Here is a 22,232-nt window from a genome sequence, read left to right as displayed (position 1 = left end):
CCTTCAGTGCACAGAAAGTATGTCTGAATCCTTTTGGTTCTTGTTATGATTGATTCCTGCCTGCAGGGTGGTTTTGTTCATGTAGACTTTAAACATGTATCATCACACCAAAATGTTGCTGTCAGTATCCAGGGGAAAGCTGGGAAAAGGGCTGACGAATGTTACCCCTGTGCAATACAAGATCACCTGAGAATTTGTATATTTATGCAATCATTACCTGTATATTTCAGGGGTTTTTTTCTTGATATGTATTTCAGCATGTTTTTCAGCCATTAGAGAAATATGTGCAAAAAGTATAGCCTTTTTAAAATTAAAAGAAACTGGTCTGAAACATGTTACTTGCATGTTTTAAGCACCGTGATGTTTTAGAAAGGTGTAGCGTGGCCATGAATATTAAGCCGACCTAAGGCATTGTAAATACTGAAGTGCTACAGGCTTTTTCTCACTTCACGGAAATACATTGTAATTCTTCCCAGTTATCACCAGGTGGCAATACCGTGACCGTAAAAGTCTTATTTTTCTGAAGGGGCAACAGACATGAGGAAGTGATGTATCCCTGTGCTGCGATCGTTCCAGGAAACAGTTAGATTGCAGTCTCCAGCAAAGTTCAGATTACGGTCTAATTTCATCTTTTGTGTACAAAGCTATAGCCAGTATTGAAAATCTTAAACATTAGGCCTCCAGGTTTCCATTTAGATTGTCATTTAACACTGGTTTGGGGTTTTTTCTTTCTTTTTTTTTGAAGAACTTGGGTTGTCAAGAATTCATGATGAAAAGCCTTTTTCTGTCTGTCTTGCTAGTCTCTGTACTGTTTATGAACAGCTCAGAAGTGCAGGGAAAGAAATGGAAAGGCGAAGGTACAACGCTAAACCTGGAAAATATTGTCATCGGAAGATGCTATGACTATATTAGAATTGTGAATCCTGCTGTTGGGTAAGTTTTGCTTGTTTCTGGATTAGTTTTTTATGTTCTGTACAGAATGGCTATTCATCAGAAGCCTGATGTTTTGCTCCTAGCCATGAAAGCAATCCTATCAAAGCCAACATGCTTGTAGCTGTCTAGAAACAAAAAATGAACTTTGGTGGATGTCATTATAAAAATAGTGTAATTAAGGCTAGATTTGTAATCCTTCAACTTTTTATTTCACATTTCCCTCCCCACCCCACCCCCCCTGCCCTCCCCCACACTAGTGCCACAATATTCTGTAAGGAGAACAGCGTGCAGAAATGGTGGAGATAGTGTATCTGAAGTACCAAATCTCTGACAGTGCTCCTGGGAAGACCAGCTTTACTTCACATGCCTTGTATGTCAGGTCATGTAAAGAAGGAAAGCACTACACTATAGCTATCCTGTGGTACTGAAAGAGACTGTGTAGCTCATCCACCTGAAAAATCAGGTTAACCTGAAAAAAGTTATCAGCTGCTGAAGTATGATTACCATGAGCTTTCACTGAATTGTGTTAATTCCCCGGAACTGGAGGTTAAGTCAGACACTTGGTTAAAATGCCACTTTTTCTGTCTTCCTCACATTGTTTGGTCTTCAGTGAAAAGGAAAAAAGCCCTAAGAAGGACAGTCTCCTGGAGTTCAGTCCTTTATTCTGCCCCTAAATTTTTTCCTGATAGTTTGAAGAGGTATTTGCAGAGAGGACTTGGCAGGGTTCCTGCAGCATTGAATTGTGATCTTAAACGGGGTTAGATTGTGTTGCATAGTATCAGCAAGTATCACCTCCTTCCCCCAACCTCCCATTTTCATTTCCTGCTGCAAAAGAGGAAGATACAGGACTGAAAACAGGTTCACGGCTTTTAACAAAGGCAAAACAATATGTTTCTTCCTAATAACATTCCAAAGTTATCAGAAGTGTTTTGGTTCGTGTCTCCATGAATGAAAAAGATATCCTAATGCCAGCAACATGGTACTAAAATTTCAGCTGAACAATTCCGAGTTTGGCAGAATTATAAACAAGTCACAATGGAAGGTGCCAGTACACTTCTAACTATAGATTTCTACACACCTACAATATAATGTATAATACAAACTGTGAAAACGTAAATCAGGTAACAGTTGTGTAAGCATATGAAGTCTGGTCTTGCAGTAGGCTTTAGATAGGTAGAGTTCTTCTTGGAGTTAACAGATATCGCTTCATTTGTATCTGAAGCAGGACACTATTAATACAGAATACACTAAAATGAGCAACATAAAGGATGGTTACTGTGGAAATGCTAACTTCATTAACTGATTTGGGCTTTATATATAAATAAAATATTCTTAAAAGTATTTCTATGTCTATGTCTATATTTATGGCAGTTTTGTGGTCTAATTAATTCCTGTGACATTTTCACAACATAATTTTAAAATTGAGAAGTCTGAACACATTCTTCAAAGTACTCTTGCTCAGAATAGCATGAAGCCAGGCTGGACGTTAGGACTGCTTTCCTGAATTAAGGCCCAAAATGGCCTTGTAAAAAGAAGAGCTGCACAATTAATTTCATATTATGTGGTTTTTTTCTCTTTCCCTTAGGTCTATAAGCAAATAGTGTAATATAAACAAAATGGAAATTTCATATTGCACAGGTGCAAAACAGATATTCAAATTATTTATAACCCTTTCTGTTCATTGTCTGTTTCTTAATTGCCCCCAGGATAGCTTTTACAGAGACATAGCCACCTGGATAGGTTTTGCTTCTGAATTTATGTGCAAATAGAATAATTTTTTAAAAGTACTTTGCTAACAGCAAAGAAACTAAGAAGCTAGAAAGGCATGTCTTTACACTGCAACATACTTAAAGCATAAAGACGATTATAGAAAGGTATGCAAAATGTTCCCTTACTTTAAAACAGAACATGCAAAATAGTAGTTAAAAGGAGACATTTTACAAAATGTTATGGTTATATAGAAGTGAGAGATTTAATTTTCTAAGAGGAATATGCTATATAACACAAATATTCCTCTAGTGCATATCCCCCATATTTCTTTATTTGAACTATATAATGGAAGATTGTAGAACATAATTTTTTTGGAGTGACTACTATGAAATAAATCTAATACACCTTATTAGTGTCTGTTGAGTTTGGATGGAATTGCCCTGAACTATGGTCCTTCCCTTCCCTACTCTGTAGTTTCAAAAAGTATTTTTATGAGCTAAGAAATTTTGAGTAACAGAGCAGAATAATCCTTTTGATTTACAAGCTGTTCAAACCTGGGTGAGAAGACATGAAGAAAAAAAAAAAATGCAGTATGTGAATTAACCAGAAAATTACTTCTGGATTCAACTGTCAAGAATGATATTAAGAGTTCAGTTGATAATAATTTACAAGTACTAGCATGAATAAGTTAGTGTTTACAGTAGACAGCTCTTTAGCAGAATGAGACAAGTATATAGAAAGTTAGAAGCTGAAGTTTAACAGCTTGATATCAGTAGTAAGGTGCAAATATTTTTATCACATAAGGCTATTTAAGCATTGGAACTACGAATCGAGGGTCATATTACATTACTGAGGATTTTCAGATCAAGATCCCATATTTGCTTACAATACATTGGGGTTTTTTTATACAGTTGGAAGCATAACCAGAGATTGCTGTAAAAATCTGGTCAGTTTCCTGCATGGGAGCTGTGTAGCTCATCACAAGGGGTCCTTTAATTTTAAATTATCTGTGACATTCAGCATCACAGAGCAGCCCGTTAAAGAATTTCGTTAGGAGAAGCGCCCCCAGAAACCCTGCTGTCTATGGACGACATCAAATGAGCAAAACACTGTAATGGCAAAGTTTGGTTTACTTGCCTGGACTACTGTTGTTCAAGCTACAGCTTTGCAATTACAGCTGTTGGCGTTAGGAATGCCGTATGCATATAAAATACACTATTCTGTTTTGCACAGTGTTTCTGGCATAAACATTGGCACAGCGTATGAGGGGAAGGTACTGTGGAAAAGTGGTGAAAGAAGCAATTCCCTTTTTAATTACTCCAGGCAGGCTCAGAGCTGTGACAGATGAGATCCTGCAAATCCAGAGAGATAAAACACTTCCAACCCTAGATGGCCTGGCCTGGCCTTCTGCAGGAGATTATTGTCCCCAAGGCAGAGCTGGCAGAAGGGAACTATCGAAGTGCACAGCCTAGCATCTTATTTCAGGCCCCCCTTCACAAGCAGTTTGAATGTTGAATCCTAAGAGCATTCTTGTAGCTCCTGCACAGTGACAGTACATGTACCACATGGTCACTATACTCATTCCAGCGAGGTAAAACTGCATAACCCTAGGGCCTATATACACAGAAGAAATGTCTTGGTCAAAACCATTATTCTACCATCAAAACTTTTTAGTAACTCCTCCTGCATTGAATCTAACATTTTAAGACTAATTTTACATTCCAGTAGCTTTGCACATTTACCTACGCTTTAATTGAAATGGCTTTTTGAATCTGGAAAATTTCAAAGCAAGCTGTTTTCTTTAGTATTTTTACAATGCTGGATAGTGATCTCACTGTGTATACTGTACCTTCTTGATTTACTTCTAATTCCACATTGTAAATCCTAATATTTTCATTGCTACTTCTTAATCTCCTGCTGTTAGGAGTCAGGAAAAGACAGGATCTATATGCTCTCCTGGATTGCAAGTTTTCTACCAGCCTGACTTCAGTTCTCTATCTTAACCTTGTAGGGGTTTTAATTTGGGAATCTGAAGAAGTTGGGAACAAATTACTTTCATGCTCTGCTTTGAAAAAACAATTCTATTTGTTTGTTTCAATGATTACAGTGAGAAGAATTGTTCAGAGATATGGGAAGCGTTTAAAAATGCATTTATTAACAAGGATCCTTGCAGCATTCTACCTAAGGACTATGAATTATTTATCAACCTGTCATTGCACGAAATTCCACCTAACAAGGTAATGATTTTTGATGTTGAGTTAACAATCCTGTGACATCCAGCAGATTTTCCATGACACAGTTCAAAACTGACCGAGAGTCATTCTGTGGCTGACTCAGGATGTATTATTTTTGGCCTGTCTGTAGTTTACAAACTAAGCTCAGGCTTGATGGCATTTTTCAATGTGTTTGACTGCATTTATTTTTTTGCAGTAACTTCTCAGCACATTCTTTATTTTCATACCACAGTGCCAGGAGCTCTGTTGTAGTGCCTGGATTTCTACTTTTTCTCAAGTTAGGTGCCCTGCCTGCAAAGACTTTGTCTGCTATCACCTTTTGCTTCCACTCCTCACAGCCAAGTCTCAGGGCAATGACATGTTAAACATTGACATGTTAAACAAGCATCAGCAGAAATGAGATAGGATGTCATTGCATGCTAGAAAAAGTAAGGGTTTGATGTGCTGGCAGCTGCAGAGACGTGAAAGTGCAAAAAAGACAGCTCTTCATGCCGTCATATCTCATCAGAATGTGTGCTTTGGCCTTTCCTAAAAGGTTGTGCTTTAAAGCAGGTTTTCCTCTAGCACAATTACTCCTTATTTCTAAATGATAAAAGCTAAACCAACAAATAATCCCGTCAACACAGCTTAATTCATGAAAGATTTTTTTCAAACACAGAAATAGAACTAGACAGATGATTTTTCCACAACATAGCAGTGTGAAAGAATTCTGGTAAAATATACATGGCTTATAAATATGTGTCATCCCTTTTTCTCCCTTTTCCTAAATTTGTCTGCTGAGAAAGAAGAAGCTTGGCCTAACTATATTTAATATAGGCTTATATCAATTACCATGGTATGAATGCCCCTCAAGCCTCTAGTGGCCAGAGCACCACTGAAAAAAAACCCCAAACCCCAACAAACTTTGTTCCTCTAAAGAGACAGCTAACATTGGTGGTTATTAGCTTGATTTTGAAAGAAATACCAAAGCATGTTTTAAACTGTTTTCAACACCCCATAATCTCATTGTGCCCATGCCCAAGTGATGGTTCATTTCTTCTCTTTTTTTTTTCCTTTTTTTTTTTTTTTTTTTTATATAGTCTCTCTTCTGGGAAAATAATCAGCTGCTAGTCAATAGCTTTGCTGGCAGAGGCCGTCGCTACATGTCTCTGGCTGATACTCTGTTTGGCTTCTTTGGAGATTTTCTAAACTGGTGTGGGCAGGAAAACAGCGCTGGTAAGGTGATGAGTGCTATATTAAACATCTGTCTGTAAAACCATAACGGAGACTGACTGCTGTGTTCTGGAGGAGCTAATTTTACTCTCGCCCCATGAAGGGGATAGCTTCACTGTCTCATTTTCTCCTGTTTTCTGTGAATATTTAACATTGCAGTCAGGGAACCACACAGTGAAATCTAAACAGTGCTGCACAGGAGATAAATTTCCTTCTCAGTCCTCTGAATGTGGAGCTTTTTGCATCCCAGATACAGAGTTAGAGCCGTTTCAGCCAAATTATTGAATACACAGAATGTCACTGTTTGTGTAAAATGCAAAGGATGGAAAATGATCAGCTTTCAGCGTTATGTCAGACCATCTTGTATGTTCAATGAGTAACATGCAGATATGTTTAACTGCTTTCTAAGGTCACTGTTTATGATCATTATCATCTCTCTAATAGCACAAATCACATGTCTTCCTACAGCACTGGACTATGAATCCTGCCCTACCACAGAGGAATGTGAAAACAATGCAGTGGAATCTTTCTGGAGAATGGCCTCAATCACTGTAAATACTGCATTAGTGCTGACTTTGTACATTAATGTGTGTGTCCTGGGTGTTTCAGGAAAACGTTGCCAGATCAAAACAGATTTAAGTCTGTAACTGTGCTAGATTATTTCCTCTGATACAAATACACTCTTTTAGACTGGGTACAGTGCTTTAGCAAGAGGAATCTAACTTTCATCTTAGCTACATAATGTGTTAAAATTCTGTGTCAGCTTTGTTAATATATATTAAGCATGTAATAAGCACAATAAGCACACTAGTTGCCTACAGAATATGGTCCTAAGAGACATTTGACAGCCTTGGTGGAAACCGTTTATTCACAGATCAAACCCAACACAATGTGCCAAAATGCTTTCTTCCTATGCTGAAGAAACTATTCATAGGTGTGAGAAAATTGTTTGAGAAGATGCACTGAATTCATGCACTGGCTATTTAGCTCTTGTTCTCCTTCTTGCAGTGACCTGCTAGTGTGTTACTTTGGTATTATTTTCACAGTTCTGATATTCTTCTTGGTAAAATTTTTCCTTGGTCATTGTTGCTTGAAATACAATACTGTCATATAACAAATCTGTAAGATGAGTTCTGAAAGAAATTGTTATGTATTGCAGTATGCACAGCACAGTTCTGGGGTGATACATGTATTGTTGAATGGTTCTGCAGCTGGAGGAGCCTATCCAGACCCAGGGTAAGAAAACTGAATTATTTATGTGTGCAAGGTCTGATGCCTGCTAAAAAAGGGTCAACAAGTTGTTTGGGTCTTCTGCTGCACAAAGCATGGGAAGTATAGCTGAAAGAGCCTGTTGCATAAAAGTCTGCTGAGTTGTGGGGACAACTGTAATTGTCCCCAGCTGTAGGAATTAACATGAAATGTGTTGAAACAATCCTTTTGACTCCTGCATTTCACAAACTGCTGTGACAAGCAGGATATATGCTCTTTGAAAGCAGCCTTCAAGTCAGCCAACATCCTGCAGCAAAATGTGTGTCATCAAAAAGATAAGCGTTACACAATTTCTATTCAGGAAGTCTCCAAAGAGAGGCTATTGTTACAAGGAGTGTAGCTTGTCTCCAGCCTAGGAGCAAACTTGTGAAGTTCTATAGGGAAAGTGCTTTGTCCTGCTATTTCTCCATGACCAAGAGAGGAGGCAGTTTGAGATCCATCATGGTTTAAGAAAGCAAAAAAGCTTGTTGAGAAGGATAACAGCAAGGATTAGCTTCCTCTTCTCCTCATTCCCTTATATATTAAGGATAGATATACTTTCCCTGATTTACAAGGGTACCACTATACAGAGGTTCATCCAAGCCTATATTTAAAATTTATTGTAAAAGTACATCCTTAAGAACTTTTATGTAACATGTGGCTGTAGTGACAGTACCTTTGATGAAAAATACAACTGTCCTTACCTCAGCAACTGTCCTGTCCAAGGCAGCTAAAACCCGCCATATTTTACACATCCATAAAACAAATCCTCCTCCTGTGTACTCACTGAGGACTAAGAGTGATCATTAGAAAGTGAATTTTATCTCCAGATAGGAGAGAAACAAGAACCATATGTTCCAAAACACCTACTACCTACTTACCTCTGTCCCCTAAAAGGTCCGTCTCTATACACGTCTTTCAGCTATCGAGAAGACTTACGTGGTCTCCTTGGTCAGGTGGTCAGCTGGGATCAGGTCTTCTGCAGATGATAATAGCTGGCAGCAGGTTAATGACCAGAATCCAATGTAGATTCCTTATATCAGAAACGGATACCTTATTTCTGTTAATTTACAGATTCCTTATTTCAGAAACCTCTTACACATAAATTCATTCTACCACTTCCCTGAATTGCCTGTCTGGAGGTATTGTGACCAGTGAAATCTCCACCACTGGAACAAAGCCTGCCAAGAAAAAAATACAAAGTCAGTTAATCCATCTATTTCCTTGGCTGGGTATTTTCAGGTCCATTTATGACTGAATTTGTTGAAGAGGTCTTGTTTGAAAGAGGCTTAGGGATGAATAGTTGATAGCAGAAGGTAATCTGAAACATCTGTCTGTCTTCCCAAACATCTCTCTGGTCTGTTTTCAAGAATTTCAAAGCCACTTCCAAAGTTTATTCATGGCACGGGGGTTGGAACTAGATGATCTTTAAGGTTCCTTGCAACCCAAACCATTCTATGATTCGATTATTTAGTTGCCATTTTATTATCTTGGTTTAATTGTTATTTAAATACCTATCAAAGTCAATTTACACAAAGTAATAAAGGGGAAGATTCCCTAGCCTAGGGATGGACATATCTAGAAGTTTCTCCCTTATGATCTTATATATCTTAGACAAATACTTCACGTTACTGTGATTTGTGACCTAAAAATATATTTGTCTTGTGGCTGTTATTTTTTTATTTAAAGCAAAATTGTAATTGTGTCTAAAAGCAGTAACCACAAAAATTACCTTTTCTTTTACTAAGTATCAAATGCTTTTTGTTTTGTTTTTGCATTTTTTAAAGACCACTTCATTCTGGTTCACCTCTAAGTTGTGCCTTCTTTTAGCTGAGCCCCTCTAAGCTGAAGAATATGAAAACAAAATTTATGATTAAATGCCTTTGACCTTTGAAGACAGACAAGACACTCTGAATGTGAATCACATTTTTCTACTCTGTGTTGAGTCTGATTGTAACCAGAAGTTATAAATGTATAATTGAGCAAGCCCATACCCTACAGCAGGATCAGAGCCTTCATTAATACAAAAGGGAAAAAATTTGTTAATTTTTCATGTTCTTTATAGTTCTAAAAAATTGTTTCTTGCAATAGTTTTTTTGCAGATTATGAAATACCTAATCTCCAGAAAGACAAAATCTCACAAATTGTCATCTGGGTTGTGGATGATATTGAAGGACCAGATATGTAAGTTACATTTTATTTGTATTTAATTTCTCCTTTTTGGACCTGTCTTTAAAATTTCACCTTAGCTGTCTGATTATATTTGCATAGCAATTAAACTAAAAATATTTTAGTTTCAGAAAGCATTTTAGATGCTTTCACTAACAGAGAAGGCATACCCTGCCATTCCCAAAGACTACAGGAATACCAGAATTAGACAAAGTATAAATAAATTTTAACATTAGGTCTGGTAGCCACTCTTGGTTAGATGTGCATGTGGATCTCAGACCTTGAGTGAACATATAGCATGTACAGTTTTACTAAGAAATGTTTCAATCTGAATTTCTGATTAAATGCTGACATGGAATATTTCTTTTGCCTTGCCATATGCATTCTTTTCGTTTTCACCTACCTTAACTGTTTGAAAATTAGTGGAAACAGAGAAATACCATGCGGGGGTCTTGTTTACTCTTGATACTTAAAATGAATCCAATAATAAAATTCAGGCTTTAGAAAGGTCTAATTTTGATATTTAAAATTAATTTAATTAAAATGATAAAAATTTTCAAAAAAGCCCCCAAAACCCCAAACAGATAAATAAACCAAAACAAAACAGATGACTCCAAACAGCATAGCCTGTTAGTAAATACCATAGACCAAGTAAGTTTTCAACAGAAACATCATCGAAAACGGACTTTGAAGTTAAAAAAATGAAATCATTAGTCCTAATTTCTGATTAAATTAACTAGGGACTGATTAAAGGAAGAATTAAATATTTTTTTCATTATAGCTTTTGTGAGGATCCCTGCAAATGTACATAGATGAATCAGGGGTAGGGGAACCCCAACCATCTGCAAGGTCCCTATAGTTCAGCATAACATGGTGGTACTTCATTGGTCTTAAAACTGGCCTGGGTGAAGAGTGCCAGAGAAATGGACTCAGATGTCACCATACCCACCACTGGTGGCTGAATCCCTGGTGTCATCTGCACTTTTAGGAGCATGAGGCTTCTGTTCTTGCTTCAGTGTTTTTTAGTTGCATCCATTCATTTTGTGTCATTTCCCTTTTATATTTTGTCTCTTCTCTTTTCTATCTCCTTTTGCTTTTCTTTCATTAAATTTTGGCATGGCCGACCCAGACCACATATTTCATCATATGCTGTGGAGTCTACAAAACATAGTTCAGATTAGCATTTTTCAGCCTTTCTCTTTACATCAGAGAATCATACCCTTTTAGAAAAAAAAAAATACAGCTCACCTTTGCAAAAGTTGCCCATATTACAAAGAAAAAATCAGACAACCACTGAATGTTAATGGATGCATGGGAATATTTGTGTGCTTTTATTAATTGCTTTTTACAATGATTTTGTTAGTCCTCATATTATTTCTTTACTCATTAATATTTACTAAACAATGTGTAAGTAGCACTGGCCTTAATACTTGATGGTGGTGTGAGTCTGAGAGGTCTCAGTAGGTTCTGTATTGTGCTAAACTTTCTTTTGCTAATTGGGCCACAAATTAAAAAAATCAGTGCTAGGCACAGAAGCTGCATTTAGGATTGTTTCTGGTTTCTTCTCTCTCCTTGCGTTTTTTTATTTTTCTGTATTCAAGACAGAGAACAAACTTCTAACAAGAAGAATAATTCCAATTTATTATAACCAACTTATTCTGTAAAGACAGCTAGCATCACCTTTAGCACCACCTAAATAGTGGCCAAAGAGTATTACAAATGAAACAGTTATTATTTTAGAAAATTATTTAGCTCTTTTTCTGTTTGTCAGTGAAATATTAAAGGTGAGAATATTGGTTAATAGAATATGCAAATGCTACACTGGCTGAAGCCAATCTTCTAGTCTCTGCAAACTGAGTATAAAATGTTAAATGACTGTAAGCAAATGAAGCATTATAAATAGTGATGTACACCAGTTTTCTGTAGGTTTTAAGGAATATAGAAGAGGCAAAGTAATAAGGGTTTACTTTACTAATTCCATCAGGTTCTGTGAAAGGAAATTAAATAATAAAAGACTTGCAATAGTATTAATATCCTTTCTTACAGAGAATCCTGTGGAACTCATAGTGTAAAGATACTAGAAAACAGGCTGAAAACCCTTGGTTATGACGTCACCTGCACTGACAATTACAAGTAAGTGAAAATCCTTCATTAATATGGTGTATTTAGAGAAGGACCCGATCTATTTTAAATTGTTTCTTACCTTCCAATACTTAATTGCCATTAATGTTGTGTCTTCAGTAAGAGGGGTGTTGGAGGGATGATGTCACATTTTTCAAACTTAGCATTTTTCACCTGTGAATTGAGTGAAACACTACACTGTATTGTATAATTAAGTGGAATATTATACTTACCCATTGTCAGACACAGAATATGGTGTCGTGTGTTCCATTTCACTCTAAAATCTTTATTCGGATTGAAAATCTAAATAACAGAAAAAACTACTGTTGAATATCTGCAGAATTACTAGTTATTCACAGTAGTATTCACAGCTCTAGTGATTCACAAAATAGGTTGTGGGATAAATATAATTGAAGGGAAGCTTTAGGCACGGTAATACTGTTGACTTTGTTTAATTTGTTTTTTTTCATTTGTTTTCCTCAGTTTTCTTCCTGAAAGATGCTGAATAAAATTGTATCTTTACAGGTCTGTAATGCTCTTACTCTGCCTGGATTATCCTGATGATTCTAAGTGTACCCTTTCATCGTAAGTAAAAGGAATCCAGTCCATCCTCAATGTCATTACAACCAAATAAATAATGCAGAAATCAACAGTTCAACAGATTCCACCTCTATCATCTATTATATATCACCCATGCGCAATATACTTATGCTGGAATTTATTACTTGCTGTGTATTAAGTAAGCAGTTTCTATCTACAAATATAGTGCAAAATAGTCTGTGAGCACCTGCTGTTCAAAATCAGGTTTAATATACAGTCACCTTGTATATCAATGATAGTATGAATGAAGTTTGTAACTATCAGTGTTCTGATGCAAAATCTATTACAAATTTGAAATTGCTTTCATTGGCATTCTTCCTTGAATAATGAAATTGTAGGACAAATGACAACAGATCTAAAGGACATTTCTCCAGCTACTGGACCTTTCAGCTCCAAATTTTGAGAAAGTTTTTTTTTTAATCTTCCATTTTGTGTGTAAACCCAATTTCTATATTTTAATGTATTTACCTTAGGCCGCCTGTAGGTTATCTGCAGAGAATGCAAATTACATCTGAGATACTCCTTTCTTACAAGCATCACTCCCAGACTAAGCTTTAATAGTTTCCCTTCCTATTCATGTTTTTCTTTATTCTATAAAGAGGTTTAAGTTAATTTATGATGTATTTCAGTGAATTTACAGTAAAGATGGCTGTTTTCAATTGTGGCTAAGTGTCTTAATCTATATGCTGTTGCATGTATAGGTACATATAAGGTACTCAAATACCTGAATATGAAAACTTCCTCACAGTTTGGAAAGTTGCAGGATACATAGATGCATAAGAGTTGTTCTCTGCATAATCCAGACATTTGGCCACATGGAATCATGGAATGATTTGAGTTGGAAGGGACCTTAAAGATGATCTGCTTCCAACCCCCCTGCCACGGGCAGGGACACCTTCCACTAGACCAGGCTGCTCAAAGCCCCATCCAGCCTGGCCTTGAACACTGCCAGGGATGGGGCATCCACAGCTGCTCTGGGCAACCTGTTCCAGTGCCTCACCACCCTCACAGTAAAGAATTTCTTCCTAATACCTAAACTAAATCTAACCTCTTTTAGTTTAAAACCATTACCTCTTGTCCTATCACTGCAGGCCCTACTATAAAGCCTGTTCTCATCTTTCTTATAAGCCCCTTTTAGGTACTGGAAGGCTGCTATAAGGTCTGTCTGGAGCCCTCTCTTCTCCAGGCTGAACAACCCCACCTCTCACGGCCTGTCTTCATAGAGGTGCTCCAGCCCTCTGATCATCTTTGTGGCCCTTGTTTGGGCTCACTCCAACGGGTCCAGGTCCTTCTGCTGCGGGCCCCAGAGATGAACGCAGCACTCCAGGTGGGGTCTCACAAGAGTGATGCAGAGGGAGAGAACCACCTCCCTCAACCTGCTGGTCAGGCTTCTTCTGATGCAGCCCAGTACCCAGTGGGCTTTCTGGGCTACAAGCACCCATTGTGAGGCCGTGTTGAGCTTTTAGTCCACAAGCACCTCTAACTCCTCCTTCTCAGGGCTGCTCTCAATCCATTCTCTGTTGATCGCCACAAGGTTCACATGAGCCCACCTCTCAAGCCTGTGAAGGTCCCTCTGGATGGTATCCCCTCCCTCCAGTGTGCCAAATGCACCACTCAGCTTAGTGTCATCAGCAAACTTGCTGAGGGTGCACTCAATCCCACTGTCCATGTCGCTCACAAAGATGCTGAAAATCTATCTCCTACTGTCCTTTCTGCCTAATTCAAACAGCTGCAACTCTTTTGTATTTTAATACTTACGTAATACTGCAATGATAACTTCTTCTATGAAAAAACTGATTTTGTTATGGCAGCAGAGAGGTGGGACTCCTGCTTGCCTGCCTCTGGCTCTGTGGCAGAAATGCTTCATGCAGTGCAGAAAAGGCGTATATCACTTTCTGCAGCATACATTCAGTTTTTAATACACCCTTTTGGAGAAAGTGAGAATTCTCTGTTCCTGCCGATCACTGAAAGCTTTTACTCAACCTGTCATGCAACAACATTATTCTTACATTCAAATTACATCCCAGCACCAGCTTATAACTGTGTGATGAAAACAGTGGCATTCTAGGTATCACTGATAGCTCCAGACTCCTAGGTAGTAGATCACGGAACAGGCTTTCTGTTCTGTTAAAGCATTTGTTTGTTACTAGATACCACTTGCATGGTGAATTAAAGGTAGGGTTTCCTTGTTCTGCCAGTAAATGGTAAGGTTTTTGTTCATGTGTGAAAATAAAATACAATTGTCCTGTGCAAATCTGCAGCTGTGAATGTGGTGACAATATTAACAAAAAGGAAGAAAATGCTCTTTACAGGACTTTAAAAAATATAATATTGTGAACTCTTAACAGAAGATTTTTCTCTTCTCCACGTTTTAAACCATTTCCCTCAAAATTCTGTGATGTGAGTACATTCCTCAGCTGAGAAAACCGGAATAAGAAGGCTTTTGGCTTTTTTACTGGCTTTTTCCAGTATTACCATATAGTGCTTGCAGTACGTAAGCAGGGGAGCAGCCACCCCTTCCTTTCCATCCATGTCAGTACTTAAATTAATATGATCACTAGCATATTCTAAGCACCAGTCTCATACTCTCCTGGGGTAACTACTAAGCAACCCACCATTAATCTCCTTCTTTAGGAAAAATTTCCTTGCTTCTTCCCTTCCCGAGCCTTCTATTCCATCCCGTATGTATGGCAGTGTGATAGGCCTGATTCACTTCATATCTGTACTATCCCTAATCAAGACAGAGCTTCCCAATCTGAATGTTATCATTGCCTCTCCCTGAAATTGAAGTAGCTAAAATACTTCAAGCCAATGAGTATTTACGGTCTTCCCCAAATCACTTACTTCTCTGCAGTAACATCTCCATTGAAATTAGCTGCCCTTTCAGAAAGAGCCTTAAGCAGATATATATAAATTATTTGATGATTATCTTCTACATCTGTTTTCTCCATGGATGGATCCCTGCTCTCTGATAGTCCATTAACTGACACGGGAACAGTTTGGTCAGTAGGGGTATCAATATTAAGAGTGTGTATGTGTTAGGAAAAGGTTTTCTTTCAGAGTGTGTATGCTTAGTGTACACTCCGTGTTCATATTCCCATAATAAATAGTGAGACTAGGTATGCAGCCTCTGTTGTGTCCCCTTTCACAGTGGCTGTTTGCTGTTACAAGACAGATAACTGCCATCTCTGCATCTGGAGAAAAACGTCCTGAGCCCAAAACCACCAGGGTTGTGCAAGTGACTTTTTTTTGTCACCGCAACTCCTGTTACATTGGCATACCAAAGGAGAGGGCTGTGTCAGGGTAGCAGAGGGATGGCCTAGAAGGTGCTGTAATGTACTTGGGGCTTCTTGGGTGGTGACAGAGTCCTTAACTCCTCTCCAAACTTGAACTGTGTTCCTGCCGAGTCAAAATTTGAACGGGCTTGTTGACAGTTTGAAAAAAACTTGTAAGTAAAAAAATAGCCACTAGATGGCACAGATGACTTACAAACATAAGCAGAAAGGACGCCAGATGCAACCTACTAGCAGCGGTATTTATTACTTGCATTATTGCAATGTCAGGGAGACTTAGAAGTGGATCTGGATAGTGTTGTATCAAGTGCTGTAAAATACATATATAGAACTCTAGGATCGCTGCTCTCTAGAAATGCTCTATACAATCTCAAGCATAAGGCCAGAGACAGTAAATGGATGTGGAGAGACAAGGAGGCTTAGGTATTAAGGTAGAATGGAGTGCTGCCAGGGTTTTGAAGGTTTTGAACAGATACGCTGTTTATAACATCATGACAGCCAAAAGGAATCTGGTGGCAAGCTCTTATATTGAAACTTCTAGCTTAGCACTTGGACTGCAAACTTCACCCTTGGCAACAACCCCCTGATACTTAAAAGAATCCTAACTCAGCTCTGTGCTGTGAACATCCTGTTTGTTTTCTTTTCCTCAGATCTGCACCAGCAGCACAAAGAGGACCTGTATCTTCAGACAGAAGAGGCAGCTGGAACAAGCTCATGATTGTTTCTTTTGTAGGCTTTTTGTTCAGATTTGCTTTAGTGTACTAAGTTAATCAACTGAATCCACACTCTGTCTTAGCTGGCTATAAATTTGGCTTCAACTAATTTCTGTCTGCAATTTCGCCCTACTTCTGGGACTGAGAAACCTGCATATTAAACCCCTGCATACTTTTATCTAGATACAAACTACTTTTAGTATCAAAAATTGTTCTACTGCTACTACCCTTCATTTCCTTTTCTTGACTAGAAATCCCTTGCTATTTCCTCTTATCCTTATTCTCCACAATTAAACTGAGAAGACTTCCTGTACACATATTTCAGAAAGAAAAGTGAAGCTATGCCTGTCATACATCTCTACACAGCTTACTTTTTTGTAAAAACAGTCCTAGCGTTTGGCCTTGGAAACTGTCTGATTATTGTGTTTTGGCAAGGGGAAATACAAATTCAGATGGCAGGGAGCTTAGATTTCTCACTTGGTACAAAACGGAATAGGTGAGACAGTGGAAAAATGAAACTCATTTTCATAAGTGGTCCAATACATGGGGCAGACTTACCTGAAACTATCATACATCGAGATTCTGGCTTGTATACTCACATACACTATTTATCACATATCGATTGCTTCATCATCCACATGGCTGTTCCTCAGCTGGCTGTTTCCTGGCCACTGGATAGCCAATAATCAGGAATACCAGGTCCAGAAGGTTCCTCAGGTTTTCCACCATAATATGATGGTTGATCACCATGATGTGATTTAGGGCCTATCAAATTCAGACAAAAACCTGCCAAGTCAGACATCTGCCTGCTTGCAGTGAACTCAGCATGCTTCAGAATATATTGAGAGAGCAACTGCCATTTTGAAGGTCTCTTGAGTTACTTTTGTAGATTATCAAAGTGTTTCAGCTAGATGCTCCTCTAAACCACCAAGGCATCCAGCTAACAAGATGACACATAAATCTTTGGAAAAATGTAGTTGTTCTTCTAGAAAAACAACTTTAAGTAGAGTTTTGTTGCACATTCTCTGTTAGCTTCTGTATTATTTGTTTCTATTAGCTGGTTGTCAAGAAGCTGGGATAAGACGTTCCTGTTATCTCAGTGCATCTGATTTAGGACTCCAAAGTAGGTTTACATCCTTTCAGTCCCTGGTACAACTGTATCATGTTGTATGTTTGAAAGATAAAATATCTAAAATGTGTTGTTGTTGCTTATTTGTCTGGCTTCCATTCCTGTAACAGTCTTCAATTTGGTTTTATTGCAAATCCCTTTACGTTACAGACATAGTTGCATTTGCCTGTGTCACAGCTGGGTTTAGGCTCCAGTCTGAAGGTTTTTTGTGTCTGTTTCAGACACTTGCAAAAGTACTGAAATCAGAAGTTACAGACCTTTGAAAATCTGGGGTCTAATATGCCTCAAAATTGTTCCCTACCTATGCTGAAACACTAGTCCTTAAGTTCCTTCAACATCTCATTTTTGTTGTCCTTAGCAGCAGCTGCCAGAATAGAGGTATCTGTTTGTGACACCCACAGCTCAGATAACTAAACCCAAGCAATTTTGCTCAGTCTTCTAGTTGTCCACAGCAGATCACATCGTGACACATTCTGAAGCGCAGGCTGTAGAGATAGTGCGTATGAGGCTCACAGATAGGTGTCTAAGCCATCATTTGGTCTAGTGTTGTCCTACCCGCTGACCTGTATATGATAGTGTGTGTGGGATTCAGAGGAAAGCATAATACCATCAACTTTATGGGCCGTGTGCCTCTTAGGCAACTTCCGTCCAGAAGCCAAGTACCCTAGTTGGCCAACTTTAGCTTTCCAGCCTGTGAAAGCTTTGCAGCCTCAGGATGCAACCCAGTCCAGCAGCACAGTCAGTGCTGGCCATTACATAGGATACCAAACACACTATAGGAAGTTCTAAATAATTCTATTAAAAAAAAAAATAAATAGTAAAATACAAAGTAGAATAGATAAGATTCAAACATTTGAGGTTATTTACTGCTTAACCTTATATCAAGAACAACACGCTCAGAACCCTCTTGCAGTGTTTTCTTATTTCTCTTTCCTGTTCCTGTCTCTTTTTCCATTACTTCAACTTGGTAGCAAATCCAGTTTCCAGTATCTTTTGAGTAAAGTGTCTCAAACTTCCTGGAAAAGCTGAGGAAGACCTGTAAAGATTTTTAGCTCACCAGCCAATATAGCTGGGAAAACAAAGAAGGCAAAGTTTTAGATGCATAGACTTCCTAAGATCTTAAAGGCAGTAAATTTCAAACTGAGTGTGGATCACTTGTTGTGCGTTTAATCTAATGGTTTTAATCTGTGCAAAAGAACAGTGTGACTGGCACCTTGAAAGCAGAGGGGCAGAAGAAGTGTCAGAAGAAGGTCATTTGTTACTCCCAGAAGGAGGGAGAGACTCACTCACTCAGGCACGCTCAGGCACACACTCACTCAGGCACTCAGGCTCATACTCAGGCGCACACTCACTCGGGCACACACTCAGGCACACACATCACTCAGGCACGCTCAGGCACACACTCGCTCAGGATCACACTCAGGAACATACTCACTCAGGCAGACACTCAGGCATTCACTCAGGAACACACTCACTTGGGCCCACACTCACTCAGGCACACACTCACTCAGGCAGACACTCTGGCACACGCAGTCACTCATGCACACAGACACTCATGCACACACTCAGCCTCACACTCAGTCAGTCACACACTCATTCAGGCACACACTCACTCAAGCACTCACTCAGGCACTCAGACACTGAGGCACACACAGTCACTCAGACACAGACACAGGTACACACTCAGGCACTCACTCAGGCACACACTCAGGCACACACTCACTCAGGCACGCACTTATTCAGGCACACACTCACTCAGGCACACACTCACTGAGGTACACACTCAGACACACATTCAGGCATTCACTTTGACTTTGTCTTTCCTTTTTTCTTTCTTTCTTTCTTTCTTTCTTTCTTTCTTTCTTTCTTTCTTACATGCTTTCTTATTCCTTCCTTCCTTCCTTTCTTTCTTATTCCTTCCTTCCTTCCTCCTTCCTTCCTTTTTTCCTTCCTTGCTTCCTTGCTTTATTTATTTATTATTCCTTTCCTCCTTCCTTCCTTCCTTTCTTTCTTTCTTTCTTTCTATCTTTCTTTTTTATTCCTTTCCTTCCTTCCTTTCTTTCTTTCTTTCTTTATTTATTATTCCTTCATTCCTACCTTTCTTTTTTCTTCCTGTCTTTTTCTTCCTTCCTTTCTTTCTTCCTGTCTTTTTCTTCCTTTCTTTCTTTCTTCCTTCCTTTCTTTCTTCCTTCCTTTCTTTCTTCCTTCCTTTCTTCCTTTCTCTCTTTCTGTGGAAGTCTGCACAGCTTAACCACAGGGCCCTTTTTCCTTTCTGTGCCAGAAATAGCTGCCAAAAAGGCTGTGTTCACTTGGGCTGTACAAAGAAAACTTCAAACGAAACTTCCAGCCATATGGCAACAGGTCAGGAGGTGATATTCGGCACACCAGTTTAAATTCAAGGTAGTTCACTGTGTTGTTTCACCAGGTGCAGCAGGCTTCTGTGAAATGCATTTTTTGCAAGGGGCTGTGCACTGCCAGCTCACCGGGAAGTGCATGTTGCCTACTGGCTGAAAAGAATTTGGAAAAAAAATAACTTGCAACACAACACTTGTGTACGGTTTGTACCCCACATGACAAGGCACTGGCCATGGAGCTGCTGGCCCCCACGTGGAGGCACAGCCCCGTGGTCCAACAGGCCCTGGCCACAATGCGGTGAGCAGCTCTTCCCCAAGCACCGCTGCCATGGAGGGGGTGCTGTGCGCTGGGTCCGCGCCCACCCCAGTCCTCCAGCAATGGAGGTGCTGCAGCCCTGCCTCGGGGTGCCCCAAGAAGGTGGACCATGTCCTCGGTCGAAACGGTGACCTTGCATTTCTGTGATCTGAAGGAACAGCTTGGTGCTGCTTCACCACGAGGAGCAGTTGGCTGCTTTTGTACCCTCTGAACTCTTTGACATATGGTTTGCATGACAAAGGCCCAGGGCAGGTGACAGCCCTGAGTACTGGAACACCTGCCCAGCAAAGTGCAGCCCACAGAGGGGCAGCCTGTAATGCCTGGTCAGACAATAGTTAAACATTTTTGCCTCCTCCTCCTTTAGGCAGCTACTCACTGTGCAGGATTCACTACTTGTGCCCCGCTTGTCAACATTTCTCCTCCAACAAAATGGAGGCTCACCAAGCTGGGACACATTTAAATGTCAAGATGTCTGGGGAAAAGTCATCCTGCCTCTTTTAAACTTTGCCAAAACGGGCCCAATAAAAATACAGGCAGCTTTTGGCAATCTGCCTAGGTATGGTACATTTTCCATGCATACTGTTTGCCCAATAAACAGGTCTAAAGCACTTGAGACCCTCGTGGAGACAATACCTGTGGCCCGTGATAGCCATTGCTTGTCCTGCAAGCCCAGCTGGGTCTGAACAGCTCTTAACCCTGCAAGTGTCATCTCCTACCCACACCTCTGGGTTGATGCATGGATGAACGAATACATGGGTGAACACATGCATGAATGCACGTACGGATGCATGGACAGATATTGGCTTGCAGTGCACTGAACCCACTGGTTGCTCCCTGACCATGAAAGCAGCAGGTGATCTGTGTGGCTGCAGCAGGGTCCTGAATGTTATGCACTATCTCTTGGTCTCACCTCTAGTTCCCTTCAGGTGTCTGTACGGGTGACTGCTGTTAGTAAGCCTTGCAGAAAGTGACAGGTCTGAGGGCTGAACATGCTTGAGGCAGGAGGTTGGCATCAGTTTGCAAGCTGCCGTATCCTGAACAGCTCACACTGCCGCCTGCAAGCACCACTCAGTGCAAAGCAGCTCTCAGGCAACGGTGGATGTGTCTCCTGAACACCTTTTAACATTTTGGTTTGTAGTAGGTGGGTGGGCTTCTGTGAAGGTGTCAAAGTATGCCAAAAGGGTGCAGTGTGGGCACTTGCAGAACCCACTTTGTGAATTACATGGTGAGGGCCAGAAACACTTTTTGAAGAACTAGCTTTTGGCAATTGTTTCATGTCCAGACATGAAAAAATCAGGGATAAGCTGAGGGCTAAAACTTAAATAGCCACTGAATAAATAGTGTCTTTATTTAAAAAAAAAAAAAAAAAAGCCAACAGAAAATGCCCTGACAGTGATGTGACCTCAGTGGCAGAAAGATAGCTACATCCATATATTCAGACTTGGAGGAGATACTGTAACAGGACCAAGATGCTTAAGTGGCTTGCTGGAGCTACACAGGCAATACGCATTGCCTCTGTTCTTCCCATGCTTGTGGAAGTTCACCTTACTGTTAAATTTCCCTCAGGCATTGCACACAGGGTATACCGGTCACTAGTATTACATGTCCTGGTTTATTCTATTGCATGACCAGCAACGGTGCATTTTCAGTAAAATCTTCTATGATTTTTGCTGTTTAACCACCTAAAGGTTTTAATTCCAAAGGTTAGTAACAAACAAGCTGTAACAACATGCCTGTAGCATGGAGACATGGTGTGTACCATGAAGTAACTGGGGGTGAGAGGAGGGTGTGTGCCATGAAGTGACCAAGCAGCTAATGCTACAGATGCTGTCGTGAAAGCCAAGCTGAGATGCAAGACTTGGTTCCAAATTGACCTAATCTTAGAGTAAATCTGAGTTTCTGAAGGAAAGAGGGCAACGTGCCAGGAAATAAAGAGCTTGGTAATTCTAAACAAGTAGCTTGTACTGGATATTGGGGTCCAGCCTACATAAAACTGTTGGAATTTTTGCTAATGAGTGTTAGATATCTTTATAAATACTTAATACAGAATGCATATGTGAAATAACACAAACTTTAATAATTTTAAGGTTTGGGATCTCCAAGTCCAAAGTTGTAGGATATGGTGTCTAAGGCTTGATTTTCATAAGGAGTTTCTGTGCTACCTTAGTCTTTGCATTAGTTTACCTTGACTTTTTGAGGA

General features: G+C 39.5%; 1 protein-coding gene across 1 annotated transcript; it reads left to right on the top strand.

The window, feature by feature from the left end:
• The first annotated feature begins 540 nt into the window (after positions 1-540).
• Positions 541-17,432, top strand: LOC130156144 (ADP-ribosyl cyclase/cyclic ADP-ribose hydrolase 2-like). The gene is made up of 9 exons (XM_056354406.1): positions 541-933; positions 4,751-4,880; positions 5,957-6,092; positions 6,558-6,640; positions 7,249-7,325; positions 9,429-9,521; positions 11,553-11,639; positions 12,153-12,212; positions 16,171-17,432. Exons 1-9 carry the CDS (start codon positions 767-769, stop codon positions 16,283-16,285), a joined length of 948 nt encoding a protein of 315 aa, XP_056210381.1. The 5' UTR covers positions 541-766; the 3' UTR covers positions 16,286-17,432.
• The last annotated feature ends 4,800 nt before the right edge of the window (positions 17,433-22,232 follow it).

The sequence above is a fragment of the Falco biarmicus genome, chromosome 1 (genome assembly GCF_023638135.1).
Source record: "Falco biarmicus isolate bFalBia1 chromosome 1, bFalBia1.pri, whole genome shotgun sequence".
NCBI lineage: Eukaryota > Metazoa > Chordata > Aves > Falconiformes > Falconidae > Falco > Falco biarmicus.
The sequence above is the reverse complement of the archived record's forward strand: the minus strand, read 5'-3'. Positions and strand labels throughout refer to the sequence as shown.